Here is a 15,122-nt window from a genome sequence, read left to right as displayed (position 1 = left end):
CTACTCGATTGTCAGCATCTGGCTTCAGTAGGATTCCATGTTGACAATCGAGTAGTTCTTAATATTCCAGCGCACTCCTTTCTTTTTATCATGAGAAAGAGCAGGACTTTTTCTTCAGCCTACCTGATACAATCCGCATACGAGGTAAATATGTGAATGATTGTACTAGAAATTTCTAGTGAGAATTCGCAAAGGGGGAAGGGGAAAAGTTCATTTTTGATACCCCATTGAGATTTTCAGTGCGGCAATTGTCGGGAGCTGGCAAAACTTGGTGTTGAGTGGTTTGAAGTGATCTTGGTCTGCATTGTATATATGAGATGGCTAGATCATGATGTATGGCTTTGGATTCACTATTTTCGGGGGTCCCCTGTTTTTGTGTTTGCGAGGTTCTCGCTTTGGGCCATGTATAGTATGTTACATTATGGGCGGAATGGGGTTCATGGGTATGTTTAGGCATATATCAACGTATAACAAGGCACAGCTTAAGCAGAGTTTTCCCAATCCGATGCGATCTCATCGTATCATCAAGATTACAAAGTCAACAACAGCAGAGTACATGACTGAAACAAGAATCATGGCGAAAACCTCTGCATAGAAGGAGACCCCGGATCATCGCGCTCAGCACCGCTCCATCTCCGCCTCCTCTCCCTCTCTCGCTGCTGCTGCTGTTGCCGACTCGCGGATACCTTGGCTTTACTCCGAGCCCGATCGGGAGTCTCCTTCCCCTTCTTCTTGGACGCAGAAGCAGGCGACGAAACGGCCGACCCGGGCCCAGACCCCGACCCTGACCCCGCATCGGGACGACGCCAGCCCCCATCGTCCGTCTCATGGACATCGACGAATCCCCGGCTGACCGTCATCGGGACCGCCGAAGAGGACGACGACGACGCGGTCGTCGATGGATGCTGAATGATGAAGCGGTCCGCGCGGATCTTGGCCGCCTCCTCGGGGTCCCCCGGTGCAAGGAGTTTAGATAAGAAGCGGCGGCGAGCTTGGGGGAGGGTCTGTTTCATTCGTTAGTATACTCATACAACATAACATATACCTATCGCCATCTCTCTCATGATTCATGAGAGATTCTGGACAGGGAACAAAAAGCCAAGACGCACCTCTTGATTTGCTAGAGCTTGCAGGGTGAGGAGTTCGCGGTCCAGGAGCACGCAGAGCGCGGCGTGCCGCTCCTCGCGCAGCCGGCTGCGGACTTTCTTTTCCTGCTCGAGGGTCGCGTGCCAGGCTGGGTAGCCGGGGCTGGGCATTCGGCCTGCTGAGGCGTTATGGCCTGTGGGCTTTGATTAATATTGGTCCAGATGTTGGTGTTGATTGTCTTGGGTCGTGGTTAGGATGGGATGGGATGGGATATACTGTACCGTATGCCATGAGTGAGTGCTGGGGATGCTGGGTCGGGGCATAGTCCACCTGCATTCCGCCGTTGTCGTCATCGTCATCGTCGTCGATAACGATGGGACGGCTGTGGTATCCCGTATTGGGGATGTTCGGGTTGAACATGCTGTTAATGAGTCTGCTGCCTTGGTTTGTTTAGTTGAGGTCTGCAGTGAGCGGATCAACACCCAGAAGCTTGATGGTGACTCAGATATAAGAGGGGATATGGTCTGTCCCTGGAAAGAAAGCGAGACGAATGAGATTCAGTTGGGAAATTCCAGGTCCTACCCTCAAGTTGCATAGAAAAAGCTAAAGATGCACTCCAAGGGAAATAGTACTGTAGGTTGCCAAACAAGCTCAGGCGTGGCCAATGCGGGGAAGATTATATGGGAAAGATCATACGCGGTGGTGTCCACATCTTTTGCTCAGATAATCCCATTAAAGCCGGGTTTAAGGTTGGGGCCAGGATATCTCACCAGGAGACAGGTCGAACATCTGGCTCGAGAGCAATGAAAACACCGTGAAAGAAGAACAGCACAATGAGGCGGATCACCTGCACAATGGTGATAAGATTGCTTAGTCAACTTCGCACAACAGAACTTAACAGTCCTGATGCCGTTGGCCCTGATTTACTCCTAATGCTTACAATTTACAAAGTGGACCCGGGTTATTTCTATATCTTGATGACTCGACGATATTTATCAAGCCAATTTCTGACTGACGAATTTCAGGGAACCAAGTCAAAGGTTATTTAAGAAGAATGGAAACGAGGATAGCAACGATGAATGCTAATTTCTAACCAGTATGAGATACAGAATCAAGTATGTAGCAGCACATGAGTACCACAAGCCATGGGACTTTGCGTGATACAAAGGAGACATTCAGCATGGCTTGAGATCTGCAAGTTCCTCAGACCTCCGTCAGAAAGATTTACACGTCTAACACCAAAATGTAATGCTGATAAAAATAATCGTGCGCGAGGTCAACAAGCAACAGCGCCTTCGTAGACGAGTCTTTGTTGGCAAAGTAGCCGGGAAAACATGGACAGGCGAATTGAGTAGGTCTTCTAGCCATCATGGCAGGATGCGAGAAAAAAAAAAAAAAAAATGGTCCTAGGTTGACGAAAATACTATGGGACTCGTGAACACCCGTGTATGAAAGAATTGTTCGGCCACTTGTATCCGGCGTCGGACCTAGGAGAAGTCAGAAACACATCGAGAATGTGGGTCAGGGATGAGAGAATAAACGTACCATGTCGTTGTGTTGGCATTGCGATAGGCTTTCGGGTGCTTCGAAATGTATTCCGTCGTCTCATAGCCCGGAGGATCGCAAGTGACACTGATGTTGTTGGGATCCTGGTAAATCCGAATGTAATCGAACCGCATGATACCCGGCATGTAGTTTCTGATCGTGTCATTGATAGTGGCGAAGTTGTAGGCCATGCCCAAGTTCATGACGATGGCCATCGGCTCAAGCGGAATCATGCGCTGGCCAATATTGCCATTAGGGCCAATGGCTCTAGCATCCAAGGTCCACGTTTTATCGGCCCCGACAAACCAGGTGATCTCTCCTTCAGCGCCAGGTGTATATTCAAAGGCATAGACCTGGTACTCGTTGCCGTTGTACCACTTATTGTTCAGATTAGTGAGACCGGACATGGCTTGCTGATAGGGACCTCCTCTATAACTGTTGATTTGCGTTATGCGGCGATCATATACAGCGGTGAATTCTATAGTTTGTGAGCGTGAGATCAAGATCTCTGCTACAAGATAGTGGTTTTCGTGATCAGGGACAGTGGAACTTACCGTAATCAGGCATGTACCATATGTCAAACGGCGCCATCTGCAAACTCTGAGAGACAGAGCCAATAACTGCATTTGGATTATTGTTCAGGGCAGTCACACTTGCCTCGATCACATCGATCTCTGGCGCACTTCTTGATTTGCCAGGGCTTGGGTGTTCCTCGCCTGCGCAGGTACAGGCAGGCAAGCGCATCCCAGGAAGGTAACTGAGACCATCGGTAGAACTTTGGTTTGGTGTGATGCCCGCATCACACTTATCATGATAACTGTATGGCCACACTCCTTCTGTGGTTGCAGCGTACCCAGGCCGGGCCAGGTTCCCCATCGCCCAGAAACCGGGCCAGAATCCAGACACATCACCAGCACCCGGCAGTGATATGCTTGCTTCCAGGCGACCCCCCGAGAAGCACAGCTTGTTCCAGCTTTGTACCATTCCCGATCGGTATTTCAGTTCATGATTAGGGTAGGCATCGAAACGAATCTCCAGGACCCCATTTCTGGTCGTCACCGCATCTGGGTCATACCACTGCAGAGACGTCAGCTTGAACTTCAGTTGGCTATACACGTATTGTGGCTGACCTCCAAATCCTGCGTCACACCGTACCAGAGATCAACCGCCTGATAGAACGGGTCATCTCCTTCATAAAAAGTCCGGCCTTCAGTATTGAATTCGTCCGAAAACTGGATGATAGATGTCAGTCTTTCGTCCAATGAGGTGACAGAAAACAAAAGATAGGTCCCTCAACTTACTACAAGCGTCCACTCCTTCCCATCGGCGGCTATCTTGGTTTTGGCTGAATCTGGCGTGTCCGGATCGATCAAGCCTCTTCGTATGTTCGACAGCAATGGGCGGTCCCCTACTTCAAGACAGAGCGTATCACCCGAGTTACATTTAGGCCCAGATTCATCTAGCACGCCTTTCACCGCCGTTCTAAGAAGCCATTGTGGTCAGTTGATGCATTTGAGCGCTATCGACGGGAGAAAATCAAAACATACATCACCGGATAGCCAATGAAAAGTGCCAGAAAACCTAAAGTCAGCAGTACTAGGCCCGTCACATTCATGATACCGCGGCGGTTCCACAAGTCGCATTGTCCTTCTTTATCGTTGGGATCTGGGTTATGCAGATAATCGTCCTTTTCCTCCGGCTCAGGAAAGAGAAGCAAGCCGTCCGTGGGCATGATGTTGTACTTTTCGGCAACTGTCTGCGTGTTCACATCGTTTTCATCACTATCTGCCCGGGATGGGGCGCGCGAATCTTCAAATACGCTGTAAGGATATCCCCTCGTATCGTAACTCCCTGCCTCTGAGCTCCAGCTCGTTCGCCTTGAGGAACGTATTGAAGGTGCTGGTGATCGGTATGGTTCGTACTCTTCCTTAAAACGACGTGGGCGCGGCGGTAGCAGAAATTCAGACGAATCTTGCAGATCGGAGGATCCGTATACTGTGTGTAATGTCCCAGCAGACGGTGAAAGGGCCACACCTGGTATCAAAGCTCGCCCAATCTGATGACTCGGAACTCTCGATAAGCGATCATCTGTATCGGTAATGGGCTCATGTTTGCCGGAGTTAATTCGGATTTGAATGCGAGGGACATCCTTAGCGCTATGCGTTGAGGAGCTGTCGGACATTCTGACGTAGTCCGAATACTCTCTCTAAGGATCTATGAACCTGTCTAGAGGCCGTTGCGAGAGACAGTCGCCACTGACGCTTTGCCGACAGTTCGCTGGTAGGTTGGCTGTATGTTTATCACCAAAGAATAATTCCTGGCCAACCGTACCAATCCGTGTTGCACCTCCTGCTCCAATCTGCTAGTCGCTCTCTCGATCCTTTCGATTGCGTTATCCGAGGACCATTGCCAGGAGATCCGCTCTCACAAAGTCTGTGGCTTCAGGAGCCGGGAGTGTTCATTCAGTCTTGCCAAGTTGGTAGATCGAGTCGATGATACCAATCCTCAGATACCTGGCCAGCACGGAATGACTGACTGCTGAATCGTGACACCGATGGTGTACCAGTTGTTGGACGAGCGTTGGACAACGGAAATGAAGATAATACTCACTTATTACTTTCTCAAGAAAGTAAGTTCAAATAGAAAGTATTGAGAGAGACAAAGAGGGACAGAGTGGCTGGAGAACTTGAGATGGGATTGAGAGTGTAAACAATGGGGGAAGGCCGATAGAATGTGTCCCACCAAGAATTACAGAAAAAGAGGGAAAATGATCAAAAGCAAGTGTGGGAGAGACAACGAAACAATGTATTGCAACTATTCAATAAGTGAAGGTTCTTGGGGGGTCAGAAAGGGATAGCAGAGCAGGTTTGCAGTTCCTGTTTGCCTAGTTGTGCCTACATAAGAATCAAATGCTCTCTTCCTTGTTCTTCTAGCAGGTTAACCATCAAGGGATCCATATTCCAGAGGACGAACCTCGAAATACTTTGTATTTATTGGTAGTAATAACAACAGCGCCGAAACAAGCATAGCAATTTTAAGCATTGAGGCAATCCGCCATGGTTACCAAGGGTCACCCTCCCATCCAGGAATGCTCCCGTTTAGGAGGGGTGATGCTTGGGAGTACTAGCCGGCATTGAAGACCCACCATCGTTGATAGAGGTCTTTGATATTTTGCAGACAGGTTCGAATAGTTGGTGGCTGTATGATGGCTGAGAACATCGGAGGCGAGCGTATACCGTACAGCCAGCAATCAGTTAATGATATCGATCCATATAGTCATGGACTCCATTCTGAGAGCACGGTTGGCTGCAAAGTCCTTCAAGTGCAGTGTAAAGGAGCCAAAGGACATGATTGAGACTACCGAGAGTCGTTGCTAGCCAGGGTCGCTCTGGAATGGAGGATGAAGTTCAAGGGAATTCCACAGCAGTAGGGGAAGGTATGTACATAATCAAGGTAACTTACGTACCTATGGACATTGTGGGCCTCAGTCCATGAATCAGGCACACAGCAGCTAAGCCGTTTGGGGTTAGTTTGTTGATCGTTTTGGATGCTGTTCTAGCATCGTGGACAAGCAAAAACCACTAGATACATATAATCACCAAGAGTCATCCGCGTTAATATGTGGTGAGAATTTATCTTGAGTCAACCCAGTTCATTCTCTGCTGATACTCTTTCCCGTTGATGACTTCGCTGAATTGAGAACACCGCAACAAGTGAGACAAGCCATCCTCTACTCCGTACATACCCCCTAGCACAGCAACGACAACAACAACAATGGAGCCAAGGACAATCTGTCTCGAGTCAAAGGCAGTTCAGGTCTATATACTTATTGGCTATTTGAATCCAGATGCTGAGATCAATACCAGCTGATGGACCCCAGATATCTCAATCAGACACGTAGTCAAACGCATGACAGCCTAAAACAGGGCCATTCCAGAACACGCGTCCCTTTCTGCAGTTGTGAACCTTGACTTCTACTTGCAGGGTAATGATATGCGTCAATGTTTTCATTGAGGGGGTCAGTCATAAAATGTCAACTGCCAACTCTTCAGTACTAGCCAGTGAAGGCCAGAGAAAGCTGCCGATGAGCTACCACTGTCTGCGAAATGGACAGTCCGTCATTTTTATCCTCGTTCCTCCAACAAGACAGACACATACCAATATTCTGCCATTCCAACCGGGTCAAAAGTCAGTCAGCCTCCTGAAACGTGCGTCCTGGCAGGCAGTCACTCACGAGGTTGTCAATTGTGATTATTCTGCTCAACGGCCAAGTTGGTGTTAGATACATGCTTAGAGCCCAGCACATAGAATGCCCTCCAACTTGACTTGCCACGTTACTCTCGTTTGGATTGTTGATGCGTAGCTCTATGTATTCTATCTCTTCTTCAACATATCAGGGTATCAATCTGGACGCCAGTAGTTAAGAATTTAGACGGAGACCAGCTTTCTCTGAGAACTATTAGCCGAAAGTTGATGTCTTGCATGAGGCAAACGTAAGCACACTGAGTGTAGAATGACATATATGCATACGAATCCGCATAATAATCATAATGTTTTGCAAATCAATAGCTCGCATGCAGAACTTTGCCGATGTGGTTGCCGTTATGGTTACCTTATTGTTTCGTAACATGCAAGAGAGAACATATATGTTGCGTCGACTTTGTACAGTAAATTTCGGAAACGCCAGAACTGAAGAGCTCAAGCTATCTTAGACATATATCACGTCAATCGTCATATGGCTATATCAATTACAAGATCACAGTTAATCAAACACACAGACCAGAGAAAAAAAAAAAAAAAAAAGGCAAGCTAAGACTCGATCGCCTTCGCCCTCAATCCCACAATAGTCCCTCCCTCAGCATCCAAACCCAAAATATAATACTGAACGCGCGATTTGCCAACTTCCACCCGGTACACCTTAACCTCTACATCCGATTCATCAATGCCAGGCTCACCACCACCAAAAGCCTGCGCGACCGCGGCCCGCACCGCGCGCAGAGCAGCCGAGTACTGGTTCTTAGGATCAAAGGTCGAAGGCGTCAATGTCTCAATGGACGAAACGAGGTCAGCGTCAGGTGAGATGAGTCTCGAGAATTCGGCTGTGCGGATAAGGCAGCGTTAGCAAATGCACTTTTCAGGCAGTCCGACTGTCCATCGGGATACACGAACCAGGACCGGGCCAAGTTCCCTTATTCGCGCCCTCCCATCTCAATGTTACCGGCTCAAAGGGCTCATCTGTCTCGGAGACGTAGTATGCATCCACTGATCTGAGTGGAGCGGGGATCTGGACGCCAACGTCGACGGTCTCCGTGCGCACGCCGGACTGCTGAGTTTGTTGTGCTCGACCGTTATTAAGGTCTGCGTTGGCCTTATCCAGGAAGGACATGTAAGCGTCGTCTGAAGACATGGCTCGAGAGATGATGGGTTTGCGGCGAGAGTTCGGTGATGGGATGATGCTGTAGTAGGTTTGGTGGGACGAAACTAGGAGTATTTGATTCTGCGGAGAAGTTCGAATACGCAAGTGGGAATATAAGCGACAATGAGAGGTAACAGTAAAACTCCGAGACTTTAGGATCAGAGACTGGGGAGAGAGGGCAGCCCGATTTGGTGATGCAGTTGAAGTTGAAGCCCAAACCAGGTTGCGATTAATGACGCAATAGACCGTGCGGCTCAGCTGCCACCGACGCATGGGTGCTTCAACAAACGGCCAGTGCCTCTTAGAATCGACAATTGGATAAAGATATGTAAGTAGACTGCAAAATATCACATGCCAGGAATGAACGAAGTTTCGTCTGCAGCAAATGAGACTTGGGGAAGGCAAGTTATTCAAGGAGAGATTTCGGCAGGTGCAAACTTTTATCCTCAAGCCCTTGGGTCACAACTCTTTATACATACAGTAATTTTGGAGGGTACACTACTTGATCGCGTTGTAAAGACTATCTTCTTTGGAACATCATCATATTACCTTAAGCTACATGAGTACTTGGAAACAGGCATCACTGATCATTCAGCGGAAGGCGTAGGCTTTGAAGGTATTGTTCGCTTTTTTATGAAAAAAGTTAAGAAGCTGCACTACACCAAACCGACATAAACACCTTAAGCAGAAGTAACAAGGTCCTTCTTGAGGGTACCCATGAATGCACGCTTCTCCTCGGGTGTCTGGAAAGCACCGTGGCCGAACTTGGAGGAGGTATCGATCCACTTGAGCTCGACCTTCTCGGTGGCTCTCCGGCTGGTCTGGGGGTACAGGGTCTTGCGCAGAGTCATAACACGCTTCTTGACACCAGGAACGGAGCCCTTGACCATGACATAGTCGTTCTTGACCTCACCATAGCGGACGAAACCACCCATGCTATAAACAGATTTCATCAGCGATATTGTTCAATCGAGCAATGCAGTTGACTTGGTACTTACGGAGTAATCTGCTTCTTGGAGATATCGAACTCGGTGGAGGCGTTACCCTCGTCAGAGCCCTTGCCAATGCGGAAGACCTTGTGGTTGCAGGAGGTACGGTGGTGGTAACCCATCTGACCAGCACGGGCAACAGTCCACTGGACGTGGCTAGGATGCCAAGCACCGATACAAGCAACCTTACGCAGACCCTTGTGAGTCTTACGGGGAAGCTTCTTGGTGCCCCAACGGCTGGTGACACCCTGGAAACCGTGACCCTTGGTGACGGCAATGACATCGATCATCTCGTCCTTCTCAAAGATGCTGTCGATCTCAATGGGCTTCTCGAACAGGTTGCGGGCGAAGTCAACCTTGTCGGCAACGGAGCCACCGTTGACCTGGATCTCCATCAAGTGGGCCTTCTTCTGCTTGAGAGGAGTCTTGCGGACCTGGGTGTGGGCGAGGACACGGACGACAGTGCAGTACTTCTTGATGCGCTCAAGCTCACGGGTGACGGAGGCACCGCTCTCCTCAGCGTGCTTCTTGGCGTACTTGGTGAAGGCCTTCTTCTTGCTCTTGTACCAGTTCTTGTAGAAGCGGCGCTTGACCTCGTCGCTCAGGTGCTCAGCCCAGACGGTGGTGAGTGAGCGGAGACCACGGGGAGTCTCGATGTAACCGACAACACCGACAGCAACAAGCTATAAACAAGCGTAAGTGACGGTCCAGTTTCGTAACAAACCAAATCCAGGGGTCAATGGACATACAGGAGGAGTCTCGATGATGGTAACAGCCTCAACAATCTCCTTCTTGTGCATCTTGGCACCGGGTCTGTCAAGGTCACGGACGACGGTGGTCATACCGGCCTTGTAACCCATGGAGGCCGTCAGGTGGACGGGCTTCTTGGGGTCATCCTTGGGGAAGCTGTCGAACACTCAGCATACTGTCTTTTTTTTTATGGTCTCGATATTGAAAATTGTAGCGGCTAAACTAACCTCTTGACCTTTCCACGGTGTCTGGCAGCGCGCTTGCGCGGCAGGAAGGCAAGAGAGCCTGTAAGGACGTTGGTCAGTATATCGCACACACACAGAGCGCAGAAATTTCGACGCCATCGAAGGAGGAAAACGAGGTTGACGAACCGTGCCGAGGCGCTTCGTACTTCCGGTGACTCCTGAAAAAAATATAAAATCAGCGATGTGATTCTTTAACATTATAATTGATCTGTATTCGAGCGCATAACTTACATCTTGACCCTGTTGTCGTTAGTCGTCGAAGTGGTGAGTGAGAGTGTCTATCTCTAAGTTTGCCGAAGGTCGTTATTTTGCACGGTTAACGAATGTGGGCTGACCTAAGCGAAGTCTTGGCGACACATTTCCTCTTGCGGATAAGCGACCCTGTTGTGACTAAGGCACACTGAAAATCCGCGCCTTGCTGCCTGAGGCACACGCTCCCTTGGCCTTGTCCTCTTCTGCCATACTCCATACGTGCTATGCCCAACGGGCAAAACTCGTTGTATAATGAATGGTATTCAATCACATTCCGCTTATCTCACTCAGCATTGTACAGCCTATCCAACATCGTTTGAGATATATGAGGAGAGAAGAAGTGTCGTAATATCAAATTTGACTTGATTCAACTACCTGCAACTACTTACCACATCGAAATTCCCACTTCTTTCACGAATACAAAGCTGCCTCTACAACAAGTCAACGCATTCAACCCAATACGAAAAACAAAAATGGAGCTCTGAAAAAGATATTGTCATTTCTGAAAGAAGAGTTCTGAATCATGCACAGGGAAATTGAAGGGCAATGGAGATGAGAGAAGATATCTGGACAAAGGGGGGCTCAAAAGGCAGGTACAAGAGAGGACATAAACAAGTAATAGTTCCTCGTAGCTAAGACGCCGATGGCTTTCGTAGAGTACAGACTTGAATGAGTAAGTAACAGCTAGCGTAAATGCCACCGGAAAGGAGAACCATAAAGAAGAAGGAAAGGGGAATTTTGAAGGGTAAACGAGGGTACGAAAGATTGTTCATAATAGACATCTTCGGAGGCATGTTCGCTTGTACAGCGCCATCTTGCAATCATCAGATGGGCTACATGGACAAGAAATGATCATGTGTTTAGGCTGCAGACTCCTGTTTCGACTGGGAAGTCTGGGCGCCACTGCTCAGCACCCCGTTGCTGCTGCTGCTACCCGCAGCAGGACTGCCCTTAGCGGCAGTGCTGGTTCTCTTCTCGTCATCTCCATCGTCATCGTAGTTCTCATCGACGTCCATCTTACGCGCAGCAGGCTCATGGGCTGGGACTTGCTCACTGCGAGCCGGTTCTTCCTTCACCTGCACCTGGGTTGATGGAGCACCTGGCTGAGGCCCGTTGGAAGCCGGAGCAGGGCCCTCATTCATGGGAGGGAGGCTTGAACCGGTCGCGTGTTGAGGCATGTGCTGAATGGATGGGAGGGTTGGAGGATGGTGAGCAGCCTCTGATGGATGGTAGCTCTCGTTCACGCGGCGCTGGTCCTCGCGTCGCACCTCCGAGGAACCACGTCGTTGCATCTCGCCAGGCGACGGCATGCGGTTCGGAGGGGTTACGCGGCGAGCGACCTGATCATCCAAGCGGACGCGGGTTTCCTCATTGGCAACCTTCTTTGAAGGGCCCGACTCCCCCTCCCACTCCCGACCCCGCTTCATTGCCGAGGTTGGGCGATCTTCACGTTCTCGAGCAGCGGCTTCGGCAGCAGTGATCGCAGAAGCTGGAGCAGGGGCACCACCTGCGATGCCAGTGCTACTAGTCCCCTGAATTGGCACACTCGGGCCATGATGATACTGCTGGTGAGGGTAGGTAGAACCGGGCGATGATGGTCTCTCGTCGCGAATGGGCCGGATCTCCGTCGGCGGGGTGAACGGGCGAGGGTATGGTGGCAGAGGTCCAGCAGAGGCAGGGGCTCCGTTAGGCCCAGTTGGGCCTGTGGGGGGTGCAGCAGAAGTAGGAGCGGGTGGCAAGGGTCCGCGAGTAGCAGAGGCAAAAGGAGTTGTACCGGCGGGAGCTCGATCATGTGGCGGCGGTGGTGGGTTCGGTAGTTGGGGCAGTGCGTGTGCAGGTGCAAATGCACCGGGGCCCGCAACCGTGGCCTTTGGAGAACGAGCTGCTGGAGCACGAACACCATCAGGGAAGGCCCTACCAGGCTCTTGTCGTGGGCTTGGTTGCTGAAGAGCGACCGGGCCCCGAACTTGGTCACGATGATCGAAACCGTTAGCTGGCTGGGGCTGCGCCTGATTCTGAGACTGCACTTCGTTGATGCCGCGATTCCAGTCAGCGATCTGCCTTGGAGGAGCGGGAGGCTGAGGAGGCGGGCCTCCAGTTGGAGCTGGTGCTCCCCACTGTGGAGCTGGAGGAGCGCCCACACCAGGAGCCTGGTAAGCCTGTGGATGAACGTCCTGAGGCTGAGGAGCGGGCGCAGGAGCACTGTTCTGGTTGGAGCCTGAGAGCTGGCTTTGCAGCAGTTGCAGACGAGCCTTGATGTGGACATTAGTAGGATCAAGATCGGCGGCACGACCATAAGCGTCAAGAGCATCGGCAATCTGGTTGTTGCAGGACTCATACTGGACGAGCGGTGGTCAGCGACTTCGGTCTTCCGCGAGTTTCCCCCCCCCCAACAAACTCCCCGCAGGTTGACTTACCAGAGTTCCCAGATCGTACCACACCTCCGAGATGTAAGGGTTCAAGCGGATTGCACGAGAGTAAGCGTCCAATGCATCGCGATACTGGTTGATCTGATAGTACAAAACACCAATCGAACACCAGAAAGTCGGATTGCGTCCATCACGGTAGACAGCCTGTTGATATGCTTCGTAGGCCTTCGGATACTTGGCTTGCGACATGTAGCAACGACCAAGAAGGTACCAACTTTGTGCGTCGCTGTTGTCTAAAAAGAAGCAAGGCTTGTTAGCGCCTGCTCAGGGTTGAGGACATGAGCTAACAGCTTACCTGCACTAACAGATTTCTCAAGGTATTCAATGGCCTTTTCTTGACTTGCATAGCTGTTGCTTTGCTGATGGTAAAGCCAACCGAGTTGTTGAAGTACTTTTGCATGGTTGGGATCACGGTCTAGGACCCTCCTATAGGCTGCCTGCGCAGACTCAAACTGTGATGTTGTCAGCCTATATGAGCAGCCAAGTGAGATTATGAGACAACTTACGTCCTTCTGTTGCTCATGAACGTGGCCAATCTGGAACCAGATATCTTCCTCTGTAAGAGGGCGAGGAGGGTCGCTGACAATGTATTTGAAGCACTGAGATTGCGGTAAGCAAAGAGACTACATATAGGAAGGAGACCGATGAACGTACCTCTAAGCTCTGGTTGAACTTTTGTTGCTGTTTGTATATGATGCCGAGCCTGAAGTAGATTTCATTGGCCTTCTCAAAGTCGGGAGCCATCCGCATGACTTGGGAGAAAGCCTCCTCGGCATGGTCAAGGGAGCCATAGCGATCATATAAGATACCAATTCCGTACCAGAGTTTGGGTTCCTATCATCACATTGCGGTTAGCCTTGTGAAGCGAAGGAGTGTAGGAGAAAACACGAACCTTGGGATCACGCAGGTGATATAGCGCCTGCTGGTACGAAGTATAAGCTTCTTGCAGATTATCCATCATTAGATGGCAATGACCTGCAAGGTTTGTCAGTCACCGTGATGAGACAGTAGACAAATCAAGGTCTGCGGGAGTCTCCTAATTACCTAAACTACCCCAGGTTTCTCCGCTGGTCGGGTCTAATTTGAGGATGTTCTGAAGGTACTCGATCGCCTTCGGAAATTGTTCCTTGGTCCGGAGGATGCACGATATGGCGTTCATAGCAGGGATTGACCATTGGTTATGTCGAAGCGCTTGCTCATAAGCGTTCATAGCACCATCAAGATCGCCCATCAATTCAGTAAGACTACCTGTTATTGCGCAAAGAAGACAAGTCAGCCAAACAGAGTTCGGAATGGAGGCGCAGCACCTTCTAACGGCAACGATGACGAGTAACGTACCAATTTGAAGCCAGACCTGTTCATTAAGCGCTGCGATTTTCTGAGCAGTAGTCAGAGGAGGAGCCTTCTGACCTTGAGACTGCAGCGGCATATGACCATTGACCTGCGGGTGAGCTGCAAGATGGCCATGGTGAGGAGCTACGCCCCCAGTAGGCGACGGTTGAGTGTGGGCCATTTTGCTGGCGAAGAGACTATTCAGAATCGCAACAGAAAGAGACTAAGCCACTTCTGTGACTTTGTATCCCATAAATCTTGCGACACGATGATGCAATCAATGTTCGTGTTACTGGAACGTTGCACAGCTGGCGATTTTGGTGCGATCGCGATGATCTGCGAAGTAAATGTGTTCTCTATCGGAAGACTTGAAAAGTATCTCGCCAACGGCTGCGAAGAACCCCGATTTGAGGAATCCGGATGATGGAAATGACTGTTTCTCGGTTGAGCAATGCGACCGATTGAAGGGACAAGTCCCGTCACGTTCCTCGAAGAGAAAATGAAGATTTGTCAGATAGCTCCAATGATAAAGAGCTGCCGTACTAGAGCGCTAACAGCCGCAGACAACAAGGAGAGTTGAGATGCGGCTGAGCGGCGCCAATGAGGCGAGAACAGTAACGGTGCAACGGCAAAGCACAAGAAGAAAAGAAGAATTGAAGTGCGAAACTAAACGGGATGAAGTAGGTGAGAAGGGGGTAGAGTCAGTGAGTGGGGAAATGGATGATGCGCAGACAAATAAAGGCCAAAAACCAAGCAAGAGGCGGGAGCAATAAGCAGAAGGGAGAAGAGAAGGAGAGAGAGAAGAGAGGAGAGGAAAGAGGGAAAGGCCGAGGGGCTGGTGGTAAGAGGGAGATTCTGCCAAGTCGCGCTAGTGGTTGTGCAGCTCTCGATCAGTAGGAAGCAGTAGGAAGCAAAGAAAGCACAGAGAAGACGAGATGGCGGTCGTCCGGCGCCAAGCCAAAGACAGCAGCTTGCCGTCCAGGAACGGCCTAGCTCGGTGGGGACAATCTGGAGTCGTGTCTGCGGGTATTTACAGTTAATATTTTCCGTGCGCCGGAAGTTGGAACGCTTGTGGTGA

General features: G+C 50.2%; 5 protein-coding genes across 5 annotated transcripts; all 5 read right to left on the bottom strand.

The window, feature by feature from the left end:
• Positions 1 to 572: 572 nt before the first annotated feature.
• Aud_001148 (uncharacterized protein) lies at positions 573 to 1,506 on the bottom strand (the record flags this gene model as incomplete). Its single annotated transcript, XM_043286648.1, has 3 exons — positions 573 to 1,004; positions 1,110 to 1,279; positions 1,368 to 1,506. 3 exons carry the CDS (start codon positions 1,504 to 1,506, stop codon positions 573 to 575), a joined length of 741 nt encoding a protein of 246 aa, XP_043142583.1.
• A 1,003-nt stretch (positions 1,507 to 2,509) lies between these two features.
• On the bottom strand, positions 2,510 to 4,813 carry Aud_001147 (SKN1/KRE6 family beta-glucan synthesis-associated protein; the record flags this gene model as incomplete). Its single annotated transcript, XM_043286647.1, has 6 exons — positions 2,510 to 2,573; positions 2,632 to 3,109; positions 3,186 to 3,708; positions 3,762 to 3,863; positions 3,933 to 4,113; positions 4,179 to 4,813. 6 exons carry the CDS (start codon positions 4,811 to 4,813, stop codon positions 2,510 to 2,512), a joined length of 1,983 nt encoding a protein of 660 aa, XP_043142582.1.
• A 2,627-nt stretch (positions 4,814 to 7,440) lies between these two features.
• Positions 7,441 to 8,038, bottom strand: Aud_001146 (uncharacterized protein; the record flags this gene model as incomplete). The annotated part of the gene is made up of 2 exons (XM_043286646.1): positions 7,441 to 7,730; positions 7,801 to 8,038. 2 exons carry the CDS (start codon positions 8,036 to 8,038, stop codon positions 7,441 to 7,443), a joined length of 528 nt encoding a protein of 175 aa, XP_043142581.1.
• Positions 8,039 to 8,727: 689 nt separating this feature from the next.
• rpL3 (60S ribosomal uL3 domain-containing protein) lies at positions 8,728 to 10,500 on the bottom strand (the record flags this gene model as incomplete). The annotated part of the gene is made up of 7 exons (XM_043286645.1): positions 8,728 to 8,983; positions 9,046 to 9,719; positions 9,786 to 9,942; positions 10,014 to 10,071; positions 10,158 to 10,189; positions 10,263 to 10,271; positions 10,367 to 10,500. 7 exons carry the CDS (start codon positions 10,498 to 10,500, stop codon positions 8,728 to 8,730), a joined length of 1,320 nt encoding a protein of 439 aa, XP_043142580.1.
• Positions 10,501 to 11,143: 643 nt separating this feature from the next.
• Positions 11,144 to 14,225, bottom strand: cyc8 (putative transcriptional corepressor Cyc8; the record flags this gene model as incomplete). The annotated part of the gene is made up of 8 exons (XM_043286644.1): positions 11,144 to 12,622; positions 12,701 to 12,945; positions 13,008 to 13,164; positions 13,219 to 13,311; positions 13,367 to 13,546; positions 13,605 to 13,687; positions 13,757 to 13,960; positions 14,051 to 14,225. 8 exons carry the CDS (start codon positions 14,223 to 14,225, stop codon positions 11,144 to 11,146), a joined length of 2,616 nt encoding a protein of 871 aa, XP_043142579.1.
• Positions 14,226 to 15,122: the final 897 nt, after the last annotated feature.

This window comes from Aspergillus udagawae (assembly GCF_001078395.1).
Source record: "Aspergillus udagawae IFM 46973 DNA, scaffold_1, whole genome shotgun sequence".
Taxonomy (NCBI): Eukaryota; Fungi; Ascomycota; class Eurotiomycetes; order Eurotiales; family Aspergillaceae; genus Aspergillus; species Aspergillus udagawae.
The sequence above is the reverse complement of the archived record's forward strand: the minus strand, read 5'-3'. Positions and strand labels throughout refer to the sequence as shown.